The sequence below is a fragment of the Staurois parvus genome, unplaced genomic scaffold, assembly GCF_062004578.1.
Source record: "Staurois parvus isolate SC_StPar_1 unplaced genomic scaffold, SC_StPar_1.0 ptg001335l, whole genome shotgun sequence".
NCBI classification, from domain to species: domain Eukaryota; kingdom Metazoa; phylum Chordata; class Amphibia; order Anura; family Ranidae; genus Staurois; species Staurois parvus.
Window position 1 is genome coordinate 638,199 of NW_028319131.1, and position 22,960 is coordinate 661,158.

The 22,960-nt window shown below is 46.2% G+C and overlaps 1 protein-coding gene across 4 annotated transcripts in view; it reads right to left on the reverse strand.

Annotated features, from left to right (window-relative positions):
* LOC149436819 (transcription factor COE3-like) overlaps positions 1 to 22,960 on the reverse strand; it is a 226,444-nt gene that overhangs the window by 47,301 nt on the left and 156,183 nt on the right. For 2 of the 4 annotated variants that reach the window (XM_089661420.1, XM_089661418.1), the window contains exons 7-11: positions 21,839 to 21,920; positions 18,644 to 18,761; positions 13,132 to 13,262; positions 12,027 to 12,153; positions 276 to 364 (exon numbers count right to left, since the gene is read on the reverse strand). In XM_089661420.1, the coding sequence (XP_089517546.1) occupies positions 276 to 364; positions 12,027 to 12,153; positions 13,132 to 13,262; positions 18,644 to 18,761; positions 21,839 to 21,920 (547 nt within the window). Of the gene's footprint in view, positions 1 to 275; positions 365 to 12,026; positions 12,154 to 13,131; positions 13,266 to 18,643; positions 18,762 to 21,838; positions 21,921 to 22,960 lie in introns of all 4 variants that reach the window. The other 2 variants (XM_089661419.1, XM_089661417.1) reach the window with 1 other exon arrangement.

The window sequence follows — 22,960 nt, forward strand, 5'->3', positions numbered from 1 at the left end:
GAACATTCCATTGTTAGACCGATCATTTCTGTGTGAGGGGCGAACATTCCATTGTTAGACCGATCATTTCTGTGTGAGGGGCGAACATTCCATTGTTAGACCGATCATTTCTGTGTGAGGGGCGAACATTCCATTGTTAGACCGATCATTTCTGTGTGAGGGGCGAACATTCAACATCAGCCGGGGAGCAAATACACATTTCCTTCACTGTATATGTGTATAATAATAATATACTCTAATATTATACTCTGTGGATCTGGAGGAGGACATCTCACCTTGGGTAACCTCTCAGGGTCTCCTGGGTGTCGGGGTACCACCTTCTGTAGTCTCTGGAAGCCGTAGTCGATGGTCGGTTCATTCAAGGCTGTAAAGAGGAATGTTGGATGTTAGGAGAATGGCCGGCATATCAAGAAGAACCCAACCAGAAACTAAACAGGCGCTTCCTACACAACCATGACAATCTATAGAATGGAAGATACCGAGATCAAAACTTCATCAAAAGGATTTCGGCACAGGATACAATACCCTCAGTTCTACCACGTCTCACTTAAGACCACACCCACTGATCACCTAAAGGATCATACCACCATATACCTGAAGAAAGGTGGGCTGAACCACTGGCTGGTGCAGGGATGGTGGGGGCCCCTTATAGTGGGTACAGCAGGTGCACAAACCCAACAACTCAGCATAGGATTGGTGAGAACCCCTCATAATGGGTACAATGGGGATACAAAGCTGGGAACTCAGCACAGGGATGGTGGGAACCCCTCAATGGATACAATGGGGATACAGAGCCAGGAACTCAGCACAGAGATGGTGGGAACCCCTCTTAATGGATACAGCAGATGTACAGACCCGGGGACTCAGCACAGGGATAGTGGGAACCCCTCTTAATGGGCACAGCAGGTGTACAGACCCAGAAACTCGGCACAGGAATGGTGGGAACCCCTTATGATGGACACAACAGGTGTACAGACCCGGGAACTCAGCACAGGAATGGTGGGAACCCCTCAGCGATTCTGCAATGCGTGGCAATGTGCATCAATGTGCTGTACAAGGACGTCTCCCCAGGCAGCGATCATTCCTAGTTTGGCTCTCGGTGGGACTAGAAGTACACAGCAATGCTTGGAAATGGGCGGTAATGCAGCGTGACGCAGCACAGCACACTACAGAACCACACATGGGCTCACACGCCGTATTCATACATTTTCTGATGATTTGCAGAAAATCAGACTTCTGCATTCTATGATGGGATCCGCTACTCATTAACCCTTCCATTGCTGGGACAATACATCCCCCCACCCCCACCCCACCTTTCTTCTACTCCTCTCCAAGTAATTGTCAGATAGTCGCTTCCCTTCCCAGCATTGGATCAATACGTCTCGCTGCTCTCATCGCTCTATGACTAATGATATGATGATAGGGGGGAGGGAGGGGGGGGGAGATGGCTTTATGTGACCTCGGACCTCCCCCCTCCCCCATCCCACCTCCACAAAGTGTCCCGTGATTCCACCTCGGGATGAAGATGGATGATCTGGTTTATTCTGCACTCATGTTACACGCCTGACCCCCACCCCCCTTTCCCAAGTCAGCCCCTGTTCTGTGCACTAATGTGTATTGATTGGGAGTTCAGAGGAGGTCTGGCATGTCATGTAGAATCAGCTTCTCTTGTCTTCTAGACTTAAAGGGTAACTCCAAATTTGTCTACCTGGGATGTCATGAAAATCAGTCTTCTCTTGTCTTCTAGACTTAAAGGGTGACTCCACTTTTATCTACCTGGAATGTCATGTAAATTCAGTCTTCTCTTGTCTTCGAGACTTAAAGGGTGACTCCACTTTTATCTACCTGGAATGTCATGTAAATTCAGTCTTCTCTTGTCTTCGAGACTTAAAGGGTGACTCCACTTTTATCTACCTGGGATGTCATGAAAATCAGTCTTCTCTTCTAGACTTAAAGGGTGACTCCGCTTTTATCTACCTGGAATGTCATGAAAATCAGTCTTCTCTTCTAGACTTAAAGGGTGACTCCGCTCTTATCTACCTGGGATGTCATGTGAATTCAGCCTGCTCTTGTCTTCTAGACTTAAAGGGTGACTCCATCTTTATCTACCTGGGGTGTCATGTAAATTCAGCCTTCTCTTGCCTTCTACACTTAAAGGGTGACTCCACTTTTATCTACCTTGGGATGTCATGTAAATTCAGTCTTCTCTTGTCTTCGAGACTTAAAGGGTGACTTCACTTTTATTGTAGACTTAAAGGGTGACTCTGCTTTTATCTACCTGGGATGTCATGTAAATTCAGCCTTCTCTTGTCTTCTAGACTTAAAGGATAACTCCAAAGTTGTCTGCCTGGGATGTCATGAAAATCAGTCTTCTCTTGCCTTCTACACTTAAAGGGTGACTCCACTTTTATCTACCTGGGATGTCATGTATAGTAAAATCAGCCTCCTCTCAACTTTTAGACTTAAAGGGTGACTCCTTTTTTGTCTGCCATTTTTTATAGGCAAATCAAGCTTCAGCTTTAAGGTGATCTTAATAGGGGGCAGCACAGTGGCTAAATGGTTAGCACTTCCGCCTGGCAGTACTCGGGTCGTTGGTTCAAATCCCAGCCACAGCACCACCTGCCTGGAGTTTGCATGTTCTCCCTGTGCCTGCGTGGGTTTCCTCCAGGTACTCCAGTTGCTTCTCACACTCCAAAGACAAGCTGGTAGGTGAATTGTCCCTAGTATGTATGTGTATGTATGACTGTGAATTAGGGACCTTAGATTGTACGCTCCTCGGGGGCGGGGACTGAAGAGAATGTATTATATTATATGTAAAACGCTGCAGAAATTGACAGCACTATATAAGTACATGAAATAAATAAAATACATAAATTATAGGCTGTGTTTTGTGAATGGCAATAATTTAGAGGAAGATCAGATTTTTTTTTTTTTGAGTGCCTCTTTTATTATTCATTATCGTAATTTACTAAATTTGAAGAGAAATTTCCCCAAAAGGACACAAACGGTAAAAAAAACCCCAAAAACTGGCAGCTATTTTATCCTTTAATTTTTTGAAGATTGGATGTCATTGGATGGAGTGAGTTGCCCCAAGGCTGCAGATAACAACACTAACCTGGCCCTGGGTGTGACATTCATCTTGCAGCTACAATTGCTTAAAGGGACAACACTATCCATACCATTTTGGGGTGGGCATGGGTGGGTTAATTTACTTGTCTTTTCCCATAGACCAAAGATAATATTGCCCCCACAGTTGTTCTTGTCTCTGCCCCTCCCACAAGACCATGTGAAGTAGGTGCATGGTGGACTGGCAGGCAGTAAGCACACTGATTAATCAAAAGCAATGTATGGTCGAAAAGTTCAGCAAATGCAACCAAGCCCAGCGGGAACGCTCCCCCATCCAGCACCACTAACACAGCGGTCTGAAGATCCATAGATGCCGACAGTGTCTGCCATGAAGAGCCTGGTCAGCTTAACCCAAGGGAGAAGCTTCCTGTAGAGGTAGACATAGTCCCTGCGCTCTCCTTACTTCCTCCAGAACCTTTCCCTAGCTCTGTGCACTGTCCTTGACAGATGGGGAACCTGTCCCTATGTTAGCCATATGCAAAAGCCTGCCAAGCCTGGGATTCGGAGTCTTAAATAGACTCTACCTGACCAAAGATGGCTCTCAGGGTCACATGGGGCATTAGAACCAGAAACAACCTCTCCTGCGCTCTATGATCCAGAATAAGGGTGGATGGATGGAACCAGAACTTGAAAAATTCGACCACCAATGCATATAGGGTTGTGCAGCTCCAAACAAGGCGGGGGAAGTCCGACCAGTACTGCAAAGTGAAACAAAAGAGAAAGCGCACCAACCTTGCGCATTACCTCAGTAAACCATAATTTTATTAAATTCAGAATGATACTCACAAACAACGAAGTAAATCAAGCATGTAAGTCCTCAAAGGAACTTTAGAAATGTGAAACCTGTGCGAGTCCCATCGCAGGGGTAGACACTCAGACACGCATTTCGAAGGGCATCCCTTCTTCATCAGAGCTAACTGAACAATGAGTGCTCTCTACCATATATACCCTGGGACTGAAATTGGACCCTCCCATCTGGGTTGGGCAGTCTTCCTTTGAGGACTTACATGCTTGATTTACTTCGTTGTTTGTGAGTATCATTCTGAATTTAATAAAATTATGGTTTACTGAGGTAATGCGCAAGGTTGGTGCGCTCTCTTTTTTGTTTCACATGGAGCATTAGCATACAATAACTGCCCCTGTGTGACTGAGGAAATCATAGAGAAATCACGTTCCTCTCAACTTTCTCCCCCATCTGCATTGCTTCTACAGTCAAGTGCTACCTGCAGTGGGGAACATAGACTGCACCTGCCTACAACCACAATGAAGGAAGCATTCTCTCAAGGCTACTTTGAAAACAAAAATCTGGCACTATGACCCTACTGGAGAAGGGTGATGACCCTACTGGAGAAAGGGTGACACCATCCTTTGGCTTTGAAATGCGCTCAGTTGCTGGGTGGAACTGGGAATGTTGGTGTGGACATCTCTCCAGTGGGATCCCAGAGAGTTAAAGGAAACCAACGCATAATTAAACTTGCTGCAAAGCATGCGCAACTAAAATAACAATTGTGGGAGGGAGCTGGTAACAGGAACATTACAAAATGTTGGTTTTGGCACGTTTGTGGCATTTTGAAAACAGCATGGAGTAAACTGCTTTTACCCTTCCATGGTCTTCATGTTGCGTTTCATAGCCACACATCCTCATCTAGGTACTACAAGACTGTTCTTTGGCATTTGGACATCATTCTGCGGACCATGTGTGAGCCACATTCTTCTTCCATGACTTGGTGGTGCATTGAGGACCCTGCTCGTTTTTCATCTCCTATCAGCTTCTCTGTTATACATATTGTTACAAGACAAATATCTAATAATTATTGGAAGCAGATGTTGGTACAATGGAAACAAGATCTGCTCTGAGCTTACAGTGCAGTTCAGGTCTTGCTGGCTACAGATTCATGAAGAGAAAAGAATAGAAAAAAAAATGTGATGGGCCAAACACCCTGATGACTGGCTCAATACAAACAGCTGCTCCAGGCGGCCCGCTGACCACAGATCATCAACGGGGCGCATCCAACAATTCCACGTAACTCGGAGAAGGTCCTGTGTAGGAAGCTGTCCAAGGAAGACAATTCATTTCCTGTTAGCAGCTGTTTTTCACACACTTCATTACACTCCTCCAAGTTGTTCTGATCCTCCAGCTTCCCAGGGTTTGGCCCTTGTCAGGCTGGGATCTGGGCCGTCAATTTATAATCTTTTCTGGTTGCTCTTGGAAAAATATCAACAGCAGAGCAGGAGAAATGAGAAGACAGGGCTTTGCTGTCTCCAGGTTATGTGTGATCCTGCTTGTCGTGAATTGGTGTGGACCCATATGCCACCAGTAGTAAGCTGCTCCACAGGGGACCTGGACATTGCCAGAGGACCCAGAACGAGGTTTGGGGTATACTGCTTTATACATTAAGCCTTCTGGTTTGTCCAACTCGTGCCAGCTGAGAAGCTGAATGTAAAATGAGTTCAATGGGAACGAGATCTGCTTTGAGATTACAGTGCAATTCAGGTCTTGCTGGCGGTGGATTCATGATGAGGAAAGAATGAAAAATGTGATGGGCCAAACATTCTGACAACTGGCTCTGTGCAAAGAGCTGTTCCAGGCAGCCCACTGACCACAGATCATCAGCTTGTAACTTGGAGAAGGTCTTGTGTAGGAATTTGTCCAAGGAAGGCAATTAATTTCCTGTTAGCAGCAGTTTTTCACACACTTCATTACACTCTCTCAAGTTGTTCTCATCCTCCAGTTTCTCGGGGTTTGGCCTGTGTCAGGTTGGGATCTGGGTCATCAGCTCTTAATACTATTTGGTTCTTAAACAAACATATACAGCAGCAGCATGGGCTTCTTGAGAAGATAAGACTTTCTTGTTGCCATTTCATGTGTGCTCCTCTAAAAAGTGCTGGTTATAGATTGGTGTGGACCCATGTGCCACCAGCAGTAAGCTCCTCTTGGGAGTGCCTGGTATTTGCCAGAGAACCCCAGATGAAGGTACAGAATACCCTGCTTGACTTATCCAGCCCTCTGGTTTGTCCAACTTGTGCCAACTGAGAAGCTGAGAAAAAATGAACTGAATACAATGAAAATGAGATTCATGAAGTGAAAAAGAATGAAAATGTGAAGGGCCAAACATCCTGTTGACCAGATCTGCGCATACAGCTGTTCCAGGCAGCCCACTGGCCACAGATCATCAACGGGTTGCATCCAACAATTCCAAGTAACTTGGAGAAGGAATAGGAATTTGTCCAAAAAAGACTCTTCATATTCTGTTAGCGCTTTGTTTTCACAAACTTCATGGCACTCCAGCTTCCCAGGATTTGGTCCATGTCAGGTTGGGATCTGGACCAACAATTCTTGATCCTCCTTTCTGGTTTATTTGGACAAACTTCCACAGAGGAGCAGAATTCATGAGAAGGGAAGGCTTCACTGTCACTAATTCATGTGTGATCCTCTATAAAAAGTGCTTGCCAAGGATTGATGTAGACCCATGTGTTACCGGCTCCTCTTAGGTGTAGAGTGTATGAAGTACCTCATCTTTTGGCAAAGAAACCTAGAAAGATGATTGGGGTACACAGCCAGCCTTCCGGTTTGTCCAGCTTGTGCCAACTCAGATGCTGACAGGAAAGCAAACTGGCTAGAATGGAAACCTGATCTCTTCTGAGATTGCAGTGCAGTGCAGGTCTTGCTGGCCATGGATTAACAAAGAGAAAAGAAATAAAAATTGTGATGGGTCAAACATTTTAATGGGTAGCTCCAAGCAAACAGCTGTTCGAGTTGGCCCACTGATCACAGATAGCAACAGGTTCCTTCCAGGAATTCCTTGTAGTTTGAAGATACCCTTATGTAGGAACCTGTCTAATGAAGACAATTAATTTCCTGTTTGCAGCTGTTTTTCAAACACTTCATTGCACTGCTCCAAGTTGTTCTCATCCTCCAGCTTCCCGGGGTTTGGATTGTTTCAGACTGAGATCCTTTCTGCTTCCTTTTAGACAAACATCCACAGCAGAGCGGGATTCTTGAGAAGATAAGGCTTTAACATCACTAATTCATGTGTAATTCTCTAAAAATAGGCTCAATAAGTACTGGTGTGGACCCACGTGCCACCAGTAGTAAGCTCCTCTAGTGATAATTCTATGGACCACCTAGTCTTTGCCAAAGATCCCCAGAGAAGTTTGGGGTACACTGCTTGATACAGCCAGTCTTCTAGTCTTTCCAACTGTGACCTGTTTGATTGCTTTTGGCAAAGCATGTCCCTGTGTCCTAGAACATGGGGTGCAGGCTTGTCCTAATACCAATCCAGGGGGCTAGTAAATATAAAGAGGAAAGAATTGCAGCTATTCCCGATAGGTGCAGGTGAAAATAGGATAAAGAGCGGCCTCAGCATACTGTCTCCACTAAACCACACACCCTAATGCATTTCGCCCCAACCGAGGCTTAGACATGGGAGTAAGCTCCTCTAAAGTGTGAGGTCTACAAACTGCGTAGACTTTGCCAAAGAATCCCAGAGAAGTTTGGGGTACACTGCATGATACAGTCAGCCTTCTGGTCTTTTCCAGCTTATACCACTTGAGAAGATAACAGGAAAACAAACTGAGCACCAAATTCCATAACCTGGTAGTGGTCAAGGCAGGTGGACTTCATGTAGAGTCATACCACAAGCAAGGGATCCATGAAGGTACACAGAAGAACAACAAGAACCAGAGAATGGACTAGGGTCTAACAGCATTCAGTCTACCAAACAGCTAATTAAAACTTGCAAGAAACTTCAGCATAAAGTGAACCTGTGCTTTGCCCTTTAACAAAGGCACCACCAGATACATACACACAACCGGCCACTTTATTAGGTCCACCTTGCTAGTACACGGTTGGCCCCCCTTTTGCCTTCACTCTTCATGGCATAGATTCAACAGACATTCCTCAGAGATTTTGGTCCATATTGACACGATAGCATCACACAGTTGCTACAGATTTGTCGATGATGGGGCACTATTCCTACATCTGACACCAACGATGGAGTGCTATTTCTCCCACTGATATCAACAATGGGGCTCTATTCCCCCCCATTGACTCCAATGATGTGCCACTCCCCCCCCACCTTGACTCCAATGATGTGCCACTCCCCCCCCACCTTGACTCCAATGATGGGGCACTATTCCTCCCACTGACTCCAATGATGGGGCACTATTCCTCCCACTGATACCAATGATGGGGCACTATTCCTTCCACTGACTCCAATGATGGGGCACTATTCCTCCCAATGACTCCAATGATGGGGCACTTTCCCCCCACTGACTCCAATGATGTGCCACTCCCCCCCCCAACATTGACTCAAAAGGTGGGGCATTATTCCCCCCACTGACTCCAATGATGGGGCACTTTTCCCCCACTGATACCAATGATGGGGCACTTTTCCCCCACTGATTACAATGATGGGGCACTTTCCCCCCCATTGACACCAATGATGGGGCGCTATTCCTCCCATTAAAATCCATGATGGAACATTGCTTACTCCCACTGGCCACAGTCTGCCCCCCCCCCCCCAACCGAGAAGAACAGAAAAGTGGCCCTTTGTTTAGAAAGTTTGGATACCCCTGGTCTAATGCAATTCTCAGGTTTGTAAAATTTGAGGCTGCCGAATTTTGCATTGTTCATTCTGTTACATACGAAAATATTGAATCCTTCCGAATAGTTTTGCTATATGAACATGGAAGCCGACTGAAATATTGAATTCCAAAACTAATATACGGCAATCTGTCAAACAAACTGCAACATTTTTCAAACCAACAAATATAAGAAACGCATCCTGAAAACAATTGGGTTCAGCATAACGATTATGATACAACTAAATTCTTCATCGAACGAATGCATCCAAAATGAAATGAAAATTTGTGGCGTGCATATGTCTAGGCTCCACCCCCTCCTGTAGTCTCTGCATTCACCCTGTAATGGGTGGGGTCTTTTGGCTCCTCCCCACAGCTCTGCTCTTTGTACAGCAGAGCAATGATGCTAAGACTATAGTAACGTCTTAGTGCCCACTGAGTGGATTTATGTCTTTTTCTTGGCTATTGAAAAGTTTATTTAAATGAAGGTTCAGCTTTCAGAGTGCAGTAGTCAGGAGTTAACTGCCCTGTTATGTTGGTGGTCAGTGTGCCCGCTTGTACCGGTGGTCAGCATGATCCTTACACCGGTGGTCAGTATGACTCCTTACACTGCCCTCCCCACACAGAACAGATAGTCAGCTTGCCTTCCCTCACACTAGTGGGCTATTCTCAGTGCATCCCCTTCATTGGTGGTCAATGACTAATGTAACCTCTTAGAATGGCCACGTACATTGGTGGTCAGCTTTCAGTAGGTCCCTTTATGTTAATGGTCAGTGCTTAGTGTGTCTTCTCACTTAGGTGCTCATTGCTTCATCTGGTAGTTAGTGGTCAACGTGTCCCCTTACACTTGTGGTCAGCATGCTCCACTGCACTAATGAGCATGCCCCCTTAAAATAGTGGTCAGTGTCCTCCATTATACTGGTGGTAAGTGTCCTCCCTTTCGTTGGTGGTCAGTGTCCTCTCTTACATTGGTGGTCAATGTCCTCCCTTACACTGATGGTAAGTGTGCTCCCTTAAACTGGTGGTCAGCATGCTCCCTTGCACTAATGACTAAGCCCCCTTAAAATAGTGGTCAGTGTCCTCCCTTACGTTGGTTATCAGTGTCCTCCCTTACGTTGGTTATCAGTGTCCTCCCTTGCACTAATGACTATGCCCCTTTAAAACAGTGGTCAGTGTCCTACTTTATGTTGGTGGTTAGTGTCCTCCCTAACGTTGGTGGTCAGTGTCCTCCATTACAAAGGTGGTCAGTGTCCTCCTTTAAGTTGGTGAATAGTGTATTCTCTTATGTTGGTGGTCCGTGTCCTCCCTTACACTGGTGGTCTATATCGTCCCATACATTGGGGGTCAGTGTCCTCCCTTACGCTGATGGTCAGTGTGCTCCCCTACGCTGGTGGTCAGTGTGCTCCCTTACACTGGTGGTCAGTGTGCCCCTCTTACAAAGGTGGTAAATGTAGCTTCCTATATTGGTGGTCAAAGTGCCTCCTTGTATTGGTGGTCAATGTGCTCCCCTACACTGGTGGTCAGTGCCCTCCCTTAAGTCGCTGGTCGGTGTCCTCCCTTACATTGGTGGTCGGTGTCCTCCCTTACACTGGTGGTCGGTGTCCTCCCTTACACTGGTGGTCGGTGTCCTCCCTTACACTGGTGGTCGGTGTCCTCCCTTACTCTGGTGGTCGGTGTCCTCCCTTACTCTGGTGGTCGGTGTCCTCCCTTACTCTGGTGGTCGGTGTCCTCCCTTACTCTGGTGGTCGGTGTCCTCCCTTACTCTGGTGGTCGGTGTCCTCCCTCACTCCGGTGGTCGGTGTCCTCCCTCACTCCGGTGGTCGGTGTCCTCCCTCACTCCGGTGGTCGGTGTCCTCCCTTAGGTTGGCGGTCAGTGTCCTCCCTCACTCTGGTGGTCAGTGTCCTCCCTCACTCCGGTGGTCAGTGTCCTCCCTCACTCCGGTGGTCAGTGTCCTCCCTCACTCCGGTGGTCAGTGTCCTCCCTCACTCCGGTGGTCAGTGTCCTCCCTCACTCCGGTGGTCAGTGTCCTCCCTCACTCTGGTGGTCAAAGTGCCTCCCTGTATTGGTGGTCAATGTGCTCCCTTACACTGGTGGTCAGTGCCCTCCCTTAAGTCGCTGGTCAGTGTCCTCCCTTACATTGCTGGTCAGTGTCCTCCCTTACATTGCTGGTCAGTGTTCTTCCGTACATTGGTGGTCAGTGTCCTCCCTTACACTGGTGGTCAGTGTCCTCCCTTACACTGGTGGTCAGTGTCCTCCTTTACATTGGTGGTCAGTGTCCTCCCTTACTCTGGTGGTCAGTATCCTCCATTACTCTGGTGGTCAGTATCCTCCCTTACTCTGGTGGTCAGTGTCCTCCCTTATGTTGGTAGTCCGTGTTCTCCCTTATGTTGGTGGTCAGTGTCCTCCCTTAAGTTGGTGGTCAGTGTCCTCCTTTACTCTGGTGGTCAGTGTCCTCCTTTACTCTGGTGGTCAGTGTCCTCCTTTACTCTGGTGGTCAGTGTCCTCCTTTACTCTGGTGGTCAGTGTCCTCCTTTACTCTGGTGGTCAGTGTCCTCCTTTACTCTGGTGGTCAGTGTCCTCCTTTACTCTGGTGGTCAGTGTCCTCCTTTACTCTGGTGGTCAGTGTCCTCCTTTACTCTGGTGGTCAGTGTCCTCCTTTATTCTGGTGGTCAGTGTCCTCCTTTACTCTGGTGGTCAGTGTCCTCCTTTACTCTGGTGGTCAGTGTCCTCCTTTACTCTGGTGGTCAGTGTCCTCCTTTACTCTGGTGGTCAGTGTCCTCCTTTACTCTGGTGGTCAGTGTCCTCTCTTACTCTGGTGGTCGGTGTCCTCCCTTACTCTGGTGGTCGGTGTCCTCCCTTACTCTGGTGGTCGGTGTCCTCCCTTACTCTGGTGGTCGGTGTCCTCCCTTACTCTGGTGGTCGGTGTCCTCCCTTACTCCGGTGGTCGGTGTCCTCCCTTACTCCGGTGGTCGGTGTCCTCCCTTACTCCGGTGGTCGGTGTCCTCCCTCACTCCGGTGGTCGGTGCCCTCCCTCACTCTGGTGGTCGGTGTCCTCCCTTACTCTGGTGGTCGGTGTCCTCCCTCACTCTAGTGGTCGGTGTCCTCCCTCACTCCGGTGGTCGGTGTCCTCCCTCACTCCAGTGGTCGGTGTCCTCCCTCACTCCAGTGGTCAGTGTCCTCCCTTACGTTGGTGATCAGTGTCCTCCCTCCCTCCCGGTGGTCAGTGTCCCCTGTGGTAATACAGATGCAGTAAAGGTGTCACAGAGGAACACATTCCAGTGTATGATCCTGCCGGTGACCCCCCATCTCCTCTTACCTGTGTAGACAAAGCGCCCGGGCGCTCCTTTACAGAAGTGTTTGGACTTGTAGGAGAGCGTGACCTCCACCACCCCGGGGATGTGCCTGGGCGGAGTCTGCACCCGGATGGCATGGGGGGTGATCAACTGCGGGGAGGAGAAATCAACTGTCAGCTGCGGGAATGTATTCTTCATGTATTTATCTGATACAACTGTCACTGCGACCCATCCATTCAATGTCAATGTCATCATATATACAAATTACTGATCCAGTCCTGCTTCCTCCTCCTCCATCATACAGCACACACCATCGCCTTATATACAAATTACTGACCCAGCGCTGCTTCCTCCTCCATCATACAGCACACACCATCACCTTATATACAAATTACTGATCCAGTGCTGCTTCCTCCTCCTGTCATACAACACACACCATCACCTTATATACAAATTACTGACCCAGTGCTGCTTCCTCCTCCTCCATCATACAGCACACACCATCACCTTATATACAAATTACTGACCCAGCGCTGCTTCCTCCTCCATCATACAGCACACACCATCACCTTATATACAAATTACTGATCCAGTGCTGCTTCCTCCTCCTCCATCATACAGCACACCCCATCGCCTTATATACAAATTACTGATACAGTGCTGCTTCCTCCTCCTCCATCATACATCATCGCCTTATATACAAATTACTGATTCAGTGCTGCTTCCTCCTCCTCCATCTTACAGCACACACCATCAACTTATATACAAATTACTAATCCAGTGCTGCTTCCTCCTCCTCCATCATACAGTACACACCATCGCCTTATATATAAATTTCTGATCCAGTGCTGCTTCCTCCTCCTCTATCATACAGCATACGCCATCACCTTATATACAAATTACTGATCCAGTGCTGCTTCCTCCTCCTCTATCATACAGCATACACCATCACCTTATATCTAAATTACTGATCCAGCGCTGCTTCCTCCTCCTCCATCACACAGCACACACCATCACCTTATATACAAATCTAGCACTGCTTCCTCCTCCACTATCGGGCAAGGCCCAGCATAGGACATATCTATTTGTATGTATACATTTAATAATTGACATCATCCTGCAACTCACCTCACTCCACACCAGCATTGTGCCAAACACCACCTGCAGACCATCGAAGAAGTGGTCTCCTATGAGGATTACAGTGGCTCCTCCAGTGGTCCAACCTTCACTGGGGCTGATGGCTTTGATACACGGGGTTGCTGCTTCATGAACAGAAGAGAAACCATATAATGTAATACGAAGTGTCGAATTTGGCTTCAACATTAATAACAATGTATGCATGTATAACACAGACTAGGATACACTATGCCCTTCCAGAGGTATTTATTATTTTACTTGAAGGTTCAAAGAGTATCATATATATATATATATATATATATATATATATTACCCAGGAGATGGGTTCTGTACCCATCACACCCAGGTACAGAAGGCACTATTGACCAACCCTTGCTGGAGTGATAACATTTGTAAGATTGTGTCTTGTCATTCTTCTCTTAATTCCGTGGAGTTCCCATACAATGTCATTCAGATAACCATGAACTTCTGTTTGCTCCTTTTTGATCTCAGTTTCAGACTGAATTTTGTCTGTTCTGTATGGGCACCCAAGCTTTTGCCCATTCGGCCCCATTTGGTGGGAACTGAAAATCATCTATAGAAGCAAAATTTCAACCGCTTCTATTTATATCATTTTCCCGCTTTCAATGGTTCCTTAGGAAGCAGCGGCTGCTGACATCACATTGAATTACATAGACGGGAATCCACAGATATGTCAGCAAAGGGGTGGGGATAGTAATGGCATCATTGCCCAATGACATTGACCAAATATGGCTGTGTTTTGGCAATGATGTCACCACTACCCCCACCCCTTCCTTATGTGGTTGGTGACAGCTTGGGGAGCTATTGGCCGGGAGTACCTTTGGGATTGGTGGTCTGCTCCAGGTCCGAAAAGGTGTTTTCTATCAGCAAGCTTGCTGGCAATGAGGGACATTTTAGGTGGACTTTTTGCTTAAAGGTCCAATGTTTGGGTGCCTTTATTTCTAGGGGTGTTTTGTGTGATTGGATATGGTTGCTCATTACTTACATATACACAGGCCTTTTTTATTCTCAGACAATAGATACAGGTACTCCCTCCTTCCTAGGCACCCCTTGTCTCCATGCCCTACCCACCTCCAAGCAGCATACCTTGGTTCCACCCCCTACCCACCTCCAAGCAGCGTACCTTGGTTCCACCCCCTACCCACCTCCAAGCAGTGTACCTTGGTTCCACCCCCTACCCTCCTCCAAGCAGCATACCTTGGTTCCACCCCCCTACCCACCTCCAAGCAGCGTACCTTGGTTCCACCCCCTACCCACCTCCAAGCAGCGTACCTTGGTTCCACCCTCTACCCACCTCCAAGCAGCGTACCTTGGTTCCACCCCCCTACCCACCTCCAAGCAGCGTACCTTGGTTCCACCTCCAAGCAGCGTACCTTGGTTCCACCCCCTACCCACCTCCAAGCAGCGTACCTTGGTTCCACCCCCTACCCTCCTCCAAGCAGCATACCTTGGTTCCACCCCCCTACCCACCTCCAAGCAGCGTACCTTGGTTCCACCCCCTACCCACCTCCAAGCAGCGTACCTTGGTTCCACCCTCTACCCACCTCCAAGCAGCATACCTTGGTTCCACCCCTACCCACCTCCAAGCAGCGTACCTTGGTTCCACCCCCTATCCACCTCCAAGCAACGTACCTTGGTTCCACCCCCTACCCACCTCCAAGCAGCATACCTTGGTTCCACCCCCTACCCACCTCCCAGTACCACCTTGTAGAGAATACAGAGCCTTCATAATTCACCATCACTTGTTAATGATAACTAAAAAAAATGAAAAATAGATCTCTGCAGCCAGCAACAATAGATTCCCCCCAGCAACAATAGTTCCCCCCAGCAGCAATAGATTCCCCCCCAGTAACAATGGATGTCCAAAGCAACAATAGAACTCCTGCAACAAAATACCTCCCCAGGATTGATGGATCCACCCCAGTAACAATAGACCCGCACCAGCAGCAATAGGTTTCCCAGCAGCCATTATCAATAGACCTTCCAACAGCCAGCAACAATAGACCCCTCGCTCAATAGTAAATCCCTCCCAGAAATAACTCCCCCCCCGCCAGGAACATAAGATTCCCCCAGAAACAATATATCAATCACCAGCAACACTCCTCCCCCCACAACAATAGACCTCTCCCTCAATAGTAGATCCCCCCAGCAATAACATCTCCCCCCTCCAGGAACATAAAATTGCCCCCAGCAACAATAGTTCAATAACCAGCAACACTCCCCCCACAACAATAGACCCCTCCCTCAATAGTAGATCCCTCCCAGCAATAACTCTCCCCCACCTAGGAACATGAGATTCCCTCCAGCAACAATATATCAAATCACCAGCAACACCCCCCCCCCCCCCCACACACACACAACAATAGACCCCTCCCTCAATAGTAGATCCCTCCCAGCAATAACTCCCCCCCAGGAACATAAGATTGCCCCCCAGTGACAATAGATCAATCACCAGCAACACTGCCCTGCAACAATACACCTCTCAGCACACCCCAGCACCCCTTGCCATTACATGCATTCAGTTCTGGAGGTGCTGAAAAAATCCCCCGCCCATTAACATGGAGAGATTGTATCTGGGGGGCCCCGTTATTTTTAAAGGGGCTTCCAGATTACAATTAGCCCCACCACCTGCAGATCCTCACAACTTCTGGCTCAGGGTTATGGGGAAAAGGCATTTATCTTCCTCAAAATGCAGTCAAAGTGCAATGCCAGGGGGGCCCTGGGCAAGGTATCCCCCCCATGTTGAGGGCATGTGACCTGGTAAGGTTTGGGGGGAGTACACTCACTCCCCCTCTTACTTTGCAAGCCAGCCTGCATGCTCAGATAAGGGTCTGGCATGGATTTTTGGGGGAGACCTCACCCTTTTTTTGTGTGGGTTTTCCCTTAAATCCATACAGACCTGAAGGGTCTGGTATAAAACTTGGGGGGACAACACCCATTTTTCTTTTTTTTTGCATGGAGTCCCCCTTAAATTCATATGGGACCTGAAAGGCCTGGTATGAATTATGAGGAACCCCCACACCGAACTGTTTGTGTGGAGAGGTCCCACAATAACAGGACATGGGCCTGGTATAGACGAGTGGAATCTCCAGCCATTGGTTCATATGCAGCCAGGAGCTGGTTTGCCCCCAATTTAAGCACACTTTATTCTTTTATTGATTGATTGATTGATTGATTGATTGATTGGGTTCTGATGTGCTTTAACAGGAGACAGAATTTTCCTCCTACACCTGTCTTCTCCATGACTAAATGGTACAGAAAGACAGACACAAGAGGAAGCCATCCCAACCATCCCCGACTGACAGTAAAGTTAGATATTGCCCTTGCGTGATGCTCAGGCTCCATGATTGAATATACTCCTGACCCCTGTATTCTGTAGGTTAGTCACCTCTGAAACCTGTGTATTATGCATGTCTGACCCCTTCATTCTGTGTATTACACATTCCTGAACCCTATGATCTGTGTGTTACATACTCCCTACCCCTGCAATCTGTGACACACTCCTGACCATTGCAATCTTTGTGTTACATACTCCTGACCCCTGTAATCTGTGTGTTACATACTCCTGACCCCTGAGATCTGTGTGTTACATACTCCTGACCCCTGAGATCTGTGTGTTACATACTCCTGACCCCTGAGGTCTGTGTGTTACATACTCCTGACCTCTGCAATCTGTGTGTTACATACTCCTGGCCCCTGTAATATGTGTGTTACATAGCCCTGTTTCCTGTGTATTAGGCATGTCTGACTCCTTCATTCTGTGTATTAAACACTCCTGAACCCTATGATCTGTGTGTTACATACTCCTGTACCCTGCAATCTGTGTATTATACTCCTGACCGTTGCAATCTGTGTGTTACATACCTCTGACTTCTGTGATGTGTGTGTTACATACTCCTGACATCTGCAATCTGTGTGTTACATACTCCTGTACCCTGCAATCTGTGTATTATACTCCTGACCGTTGCAATCTGTGTGTTACATACCTCTGACTTCTGTGATGTGTGTGTTACATACTCCTGACATCTGCAATCTGTGTGTTACATACTCCTGATTGTTGCAATCTGTGTGTTACATACTCCTGACCTCCTCAATCTCTGTGTTACATACTCCTGACCTCTGTAATCTGTGTGTTACATACTCCTGACCTCCTCAATGTCTGTGTTACATACTCCTGACCTCTGTAATCTGTGTGTTACATACTCCTGACCCCTGCAATCTGTGTGTTCCATACTCCTGTCCCCTGTGATCTGTGTGTTCCATACTCCTGACCCCTGTGATCTGTGTGTTACATACCCCTGTTCCCTGCCATTTGTTTGTTACACACTCCTGCCCCCTGTGATCCGTGTGTTACATACTCCTGACCCCTGTGATCTCTGTGTTACATACTCCTGACCCCTGTGATCCGCATGTTACATACTCCTGACCTCTGCAAACTGTGTGTTCCATACTCCTGGCCCCTGCGATCTGTGTGTTACATACTCCTGACCTCTGCAAACTGTGTGTTCCATACTCCTGGCCCCTGCGATCTGTGTGTTACATACTCCTGACCTCTGCAAACTGTGTGTTCCATACTCCTGGCCCCTGAGGTCTGTGTGTTACATATTCCTGACCTCTGCAATCCATGTGTTACATACTCCTGACCCCTGTGATCTGTGTGTTACATACTCCTGACCTCTGCAAACTGTGTTCCATACTCCTGGCCCCTGCAATCTGTGTGTTCCATACTCCTGACCTGCGATCTGTGTGTTACATACTCCTGACCCCTGTGATCTGTGTGTTACACACTCCTGCCCCTGCCTTCTGGACGCTCGGCTGTACATGACATACTCCTGACTCCTGTGCTCCCTATGTTTACAGCAGTTGCTCGTTGCTCGGCATTCAGTGATATATATAAAGTTGTTCAAGGCAGGCTTTGTGCAGAAAAACGCATGTAATAGAAGAGTTTCATTTTTAGCACGTGATTGTTCTGAGGTTTCCATGTGTCTGTTAGATCCCAGCTTGTTGTTCATATTTTTTGGGTACAAGGACTGTGCCATAGGCTACTGTGTGTTCAGTAATAAGCCCCTCCCAGGAGGTTAGCTCACTTTTTGCCACACCCACAAGTCACCAAGGCACACTGTGAACGCCTACTTATTTTCTTTTGGGTGAACCCTCCAGGAAATACAATATTGACATCCCTGGAGGGGAAGGTGTTCTGTAGTCAAGCACTGGAGACAAAGATATTATTCCCACTTATTAGACGGATATAACAAACAACGTTCAATGGTTCAAATAACTGACCAAAAGGGAGCAAACAAGAGAAGTTCATTTTTAGGTTTTTTTACTGGCCACACTGAGTTTTGGAGAAAACGGACTATATCTTCCCCCCCAGGGGACTTCTTGGTTATACACTCAATAAACTCTAGTCTTCCTTCCTACTACATAGACTATACCGACTCCCTCTATGGAGATCTACCGGATACAGCAGTATTACACACACCTTCCGAGGGGTCCAATCTCCGGGCCCGGCGCCCATGTTTGGAATTATTGTGTACGAACATGTTATCGGACACGGCGAGGACATGGCCATCCACATTTACTGTTGTAGAAACCACGACCTGAAACACAGAATAAAAAGCCTTAATAAAACAGTTAGTAGGAATGAGGGACAGTGTTTATGGGCCAGTGATGGGGCAATAACTAAAGTATACTGATCTGTACCCAGAGTACACAGAGACAAGGGAGAGAGCCCACACCTTGATGACAAAATTCCCTTCCATTCTTCTTTATTTCATTCCTTTCATTTGTTCCCTTTCCGACCTTCTTCTTCCCTTCTCTCCTTTCCTTGCCATCCTTTCCCATCCTGCTTTCTTTCCTTTCCTACCTTTCATTCTTCCCTTCCCTCCATTCCTTGCCATCCTTTCCTATCCATCCTTCCTTCCCTCCTTTCCTTCCTTCCTTCTTTCTTTCCCTTTTCTACCTTCCATTCTTCCTTTCCCTCCTTCCTTGCCTTCCCTCCTTCTCTCTCTTATTTCATTCCTACTCTCCCTACCTGTTTTCTTTCTACCCTAACTCCTATGTTTAAAAAACAATATGTATTTAGTGATGTACTTTATTTATATCAATTCATATCCATTATATAATACATTGAACCAATCTCACCATTCTCTACTTCCAATCTCACCACTCTTTACTTCCAGTCCCACCATTCTCTGCTTCCAATCTCACCATTCTCTACTTCCAGTCTCACATTCTCTACTTCCAGTCTCACATTCTATACTTCCAATCTCACCACTCTCTACTTCCAGTCCCACCACTCTCTACTTCCAATCTCACCATTCTCTACTTCCAGTCTCACCATTCTCTGCTTCCAGTCTCACCATTCTCTGCTTCCAATCTCATCACGCTCTGCTTCCAGTCCCACCATTCTCTGCTTCCAGTCCCACCATTCTCTACTTCCAATCTCACCATTCTCTACTTCCAGTCCCACCATTTTCTACTTTCAGTCTCCCCATTTTCTACTTTCAGTCTCACATTCTCTACTTCCAATCTCACCATTCTCTACTTCCAATCTCACCATTCTCTACTTCCAGTCTCACCATTCTCTACTTCCAATCTCACCATTCTCTACTTCCAATCTCACCATTCTCTACTTCTAATCTCACCATTCTCTACTTCTAGTCTCACCATTCTCTACTTCTAATCTCACCATTCTCTACTTCCAGTCTCACATTCTCTACTTCCAGTCTCACATTCTCTACTTCCAATCTCACCATTCTCTACTTCCAGTCTCACATTCTCTACTTCCAATCTCCCCCACTCTTTACTTCCAATTCTACCATTCTCTACTTCCAATCCTACTACTCTCTACTTCCAATCTACCACTCTCTACTTCCAATCTCACCATTCTCTACTTCCAATCCTACTACTCTCTACTTCCAGTCTCACCACTCTCTAATTCCAGTCTCACCATTCTGTACTTCTAATCTCACCATTCTCTACTTCCAGTCTCACATTCTCTACTTCCAATCTCACCACTCTCTGCTTCCAATCTCATCATTCTCTACTTCCAATCTCACTATTCTCTACTTCAAGTCTCACCACTTATTGCTTCCAATCTCACCATAATCTACTTCCAAGCTCACCATACTCTACTTCCAATCTCACTTCTCTCTACTTCCAATCTCACTATTCTCTACTTCCAAAGGACATTTCATGTTAAGGTCCTCACCGCTGTCTCACAAGCACTCTATTACACCTTTGTTATTCTATCTATATGTAACAAGACACTGGTGTGGCCAGAGGAAGAAGGACAAGAAGATAATAATCACCCCATGAGGACATTGCACCTAGCAGGGCATTAATTCAGGAGGCTGGTGCAGCAAGGAAAGAGCACCAATTACTACCGTGTCACAGACACAAAAACTGGTAAAATCACCAGAAGAGTATAAAAGTGTTTATTGGGATATTAAGAAGGTTATCCTGAACAGTTACCAATAAAGCAAAATTTTCATGATGTATTCATTCTCCCGCCACCGGACTCTCCATCACACTTGAATTTGTGTCTGAATTGTGATTTCATATATTTGTCAATATTGTGGCTCCAGCAAAGCACCCGAAGTTGTCCATTTTTCTCCCCCCTGGATTGTATATCAGAGATATGAGACCTCCTTGGCGTACAGCACTCAGCACACAGGTGAGGCACCATGTACGATCTCGGAGGAGGCAGAGTTTGTTGTCAGCATTAAGAAATGCAAATGAAGTGGCATGCTAATCACGTCAGAATGTCATAATTATCAGCTCTTTAAGGAGCCCCCTAATGAGGTGACGAGCCCCGCTGTGAGGAGCTACAGAGAGTTCCTTGTTACATCCACCCGGTGGCATCCTGCGGACTTAACCCTTCTATCGCCATGAGCCAGGAAAAGCCATGTTTATTGACATTAGAGCCGCAGAGATTGTGCATCTTGGTTTGAGTTCGTGTGTCCATACAAAGCCCGGCCTCGGCTCAGGAGCTTCTGTGACCCACAAGAGAAGTATACCCAAGAAAGCTTTGACCACACTTCTGTTTGAAAGTGATCCTGAAAATCCTTTGGTGTACAGAACCTGCCAGCTGAATATTCCAGTTCGCTTTTAAAATACAGACCCAAAAAAAAGCCCTCAGAGATCCAGCCCCGTTATTCCACTTTGCAAAATAATACCAAAAAAAAAGCCCTCAGAGATCCAGCCCCGTTATTCCACTTTGCAAAATAATACAAAAAAAAAAGCCCTCAGAGAGTCAGCCCCGTTATTCCACTTTCCAAAATAATACCAAAAAAAAGGCCTCAGAGATCCAGCCCCGTTATTCCACTTTCCAAAATAATACCAAAAAAAAGCCCTCAGAGATCCAGCCCCGTTATTCCACTTTCCAAAATAATACCAAAAAAAAGGCCTCAGAGATCCAGCCCCGTTATTCCACTTTCCAAAATAATACCAAAAAAAAGCCCTCAGAGATCCAGCCCCGTTATTCCACTTTCCAAAATAATAAAAAACAACCAACCCTTTCAGGTCGCACCATACAAAAAGTTCTGGCTATAGATAAACTATAACCAAACAGAATGGACAGACTAGAGGCCAGGAACCTTCTTAGATCCCTCACTAATTAAATATTTTAAGGACAGAAGAGCTAAAGAACAGCGAGGAACGTCTATCGCCTTACCTGGAATCTTCTCATATCTCGTGGATTTCCAGCATTCTTCAGACAGTTCTGATTGCACTTTAGGAAGAATTTCAAGAAAAACCTGCAAAAACAAATGTGACGTCATTGTACTGGCTCTTTATGAATCCTGGGCTGTGCTAGAGCAGCAAAACTTACCAATTTTTAGGTGTGTTTGACTTTTTCCACGTTATTTTTACGTTACTCAGTAACACACTTTTGTCCCAGGATAATGGCGCACATTGTACTGTATCTGTGGTTACCCTAAGACAGGAAGTGTGCTGGGACTACAGAACACATTCCCATATCTATAGTAACTTTCTTTTTTCCAAATTTTCATGCAGGAGACAATACCAGAGGAAAACATGGATTTTACCAATTAATGAGGATTATCTATCTGTCCCTTAATTTTAAATGAGCCCAAACTCAAACTATCTCAAGCACAACTTTTGAGTGGATTGGTCCTTGGAAATAAAAATATGAAATAAAGTAACATTTATCCTGTATTTTCTTGTAGGACCCCGCATCCCAACGACACCTAGATTTCACAATCTTTAAAAAAAAACAGACACAAAATCTTTATAAGTTTTCTTTTTTTCTTATAAACAAATTTGACATTTTTTCGCAGATTTTAACTGAGCCCACCAGATTCCAACTATCTAAAGCGCACTCTTGAATGGACTGGTCCTTGAAAATAATAATAAGAGCTATAGTAACTTTTTTTTCCCTATATTAACTTTTAGGACCTAGCAAAACACAGATTCACCAACTTATAAATAATTTCTGTCTGTTTTCCAGTTTTTTTCTTTTTACAAATTTTACATTTTTTTCCACTCATTTTACCAGAGTCCACCAGACTTCATCTATCTCAAGTACCACGCTCAAGTGGGCTGGTCCTCAGAAATAAGAATACAAACTATAGTAACTTTTTTCTCCCCATGTTGTCAGCAGGACACAGCAAAACATATATTTTACAAACTTATGAACACTTTTATTTTTTTTTTTTGTTTTTTTTTACCATTCTTCTCCCATCAGCCACAATCTGACTGCAATGCAAAAAGAAGTATAGCGATGCAGTGATGATGTCAGGAGGGATGATGGAAAGATACATTATTTCAAATGTCT